This window comes from Kryptolebias marmoratus, linkage group LG2, assembly GCF_001649575.2.
Source record: "Kryptolebias marmoratus isolate JLee-2015 linkage group LG2, ASM164957v2, whole genome shotgun sequence".
NCBI classification, from domain to species: domain Eukaryota; kingdom Metazoa; phylum Chordata; class Actinopteri; order Cyprinodontiformes; family Rivulidae; genus Kryptolebias; species Kryptolebias marmoratus.
In genome coordinates this window covers 3,424,749-3,426,080 of record NC_051431.1, presented here as the reverse complement: position 1 = coordinate 3,426,080, position 1,332 = coordinate 3,424,749, and the positions used below count along the sequence as shown (strand labels likewise).

Genomic DNA, 1,332 nt, shown 5'->3' with positions numbered 1-1,332 from the left:
TTTTTTTTTTTTTTTTTTTTTTTTTATATTATTACAAAACTTTACAGACAGCTGCTAATGGCTCTGCCCCGACGAGACGAAGACAACAACAAAATAAAACCGAATTTCTGATCCGGAGACGCATAAATAATATAAAAGACAAACTTTGTTTTCCTTTTTTAAACAGATACATTCATATGAAATAATATTTTACTACTACAAAAAAATAAATAAGTCGTCTGAAGCGTTCTTGATGTTTTACGAGCGTTCCCTCCAGTGGGATGAAGGCTCTTTGTTCCGTCCCGTTTTGTCTCGGTCCAACAGTTCTGCGTCTCCGTCACCGTAACTCTCAGTGTCCCTGACGCGTCCGTCCTCCCTCCACCCCCTCAGTGGACGTGTTCGGGTCCCTTCAGGTCCCTTCAGGTCCCTTCAGGACCCTTCAGGCCTCCTGCGGCCCGGCCCGGATCAGCTCTCCTGCCAGGCTGCTGCTGGAGATCCAGACGGGCTTCTTGTCCGAGTCCAGGTCCAGGTCCAGGTCCGGCGGGCCGAGGCCGTCCCAGGACACCCCGAGCTCCTCCGGCTCCTTGCACTCCGGCTCGTCCTCAGCTACGCACAGAGGAAGAGAAAACGAGACGCCGTATTAAAAAAACATGAAGAAGAAGGACACGCGTGGATCGTGGAGAGGCTGAGGACAGGACAGGACAGGACAGGGGAGGACAGGACAGGACAGGACAGGGGAGCAGGAGCAGCAGGGACAGACATCAGAGACACAAACCACAGGATTCAATAAAGCTTTAAAACAAAGTTCTCAAGAACAGAGCGGGTTCTCCACTCAGACTGCAGACCGCTGACCTCAGACCAGCTCTGGAAGATGTCCACGAGGGACAGACGGTCTTCAGACGGTCTCTGAACATCCAAACGTTTACTCCAAAGGCTCGCAGTCTTGTTGCTTCGAGCTGAACTGTCCTCTGACTGAAAACGCGTCCGGGTGTAAAGTGGGCCGCGGTGCAGTAATAAAATAATGTGCGCAGCCAAGAATACAGTTCAGATTAAACCAATCAGGAATCAGTGGGACTGAAACTGAAATGTTGAGTTGTCTCCAGCAGCCGCAGCTCAGCTTCAACTCCAGGAACTGGACGCTGAATTGTATCCTTTTTTTTTTAATAAATCTATTTTGGTCGTCTGATAAGAGAACTGCAGACTGGACTGATGGATGAGGCTAACGCTAACGCTAACGCTAACACCAAGACGTTTCTAGATTGACTCGCGGCTCTGTGGCGCAACGGACAGTGCGTTGGACTTCTAGCTCCACACTGAAGAAGTGATTCAAAGGTTGTGGGTTCGAGTCCCACC

The 1,332-nt window shown here is 49.7% G+C and overlaps 1 protein-coding gene across 2 annotated transcripts in view; it reads right to left on the bottom strand.

The window, feature by feature from the left end:
* Nucleotides 1-26: 26 nt before the first annotated feature.
* cdon (cell adhesion associated, oncogene regulated) overlaps nucleotides 27-1,332 on the bottom strand; it is a 32,354-nt gene continuing 31,048 nt past the window's right edge. For both annotated transcript variants that reach the window (XM_037981559.1, XM_037981558.1), the window contains one exon: nucleotides 27-585. In XM_037981559.1, coding sequence (XP_037837487.1) covers nucleotides 419-585 — 167 coding nt within the window. In that variant the 3' untranslated portion in view covers nucleotides 27-418. The remainder of the gene's footprint in view (nucleotides 586-1,332) is intronic.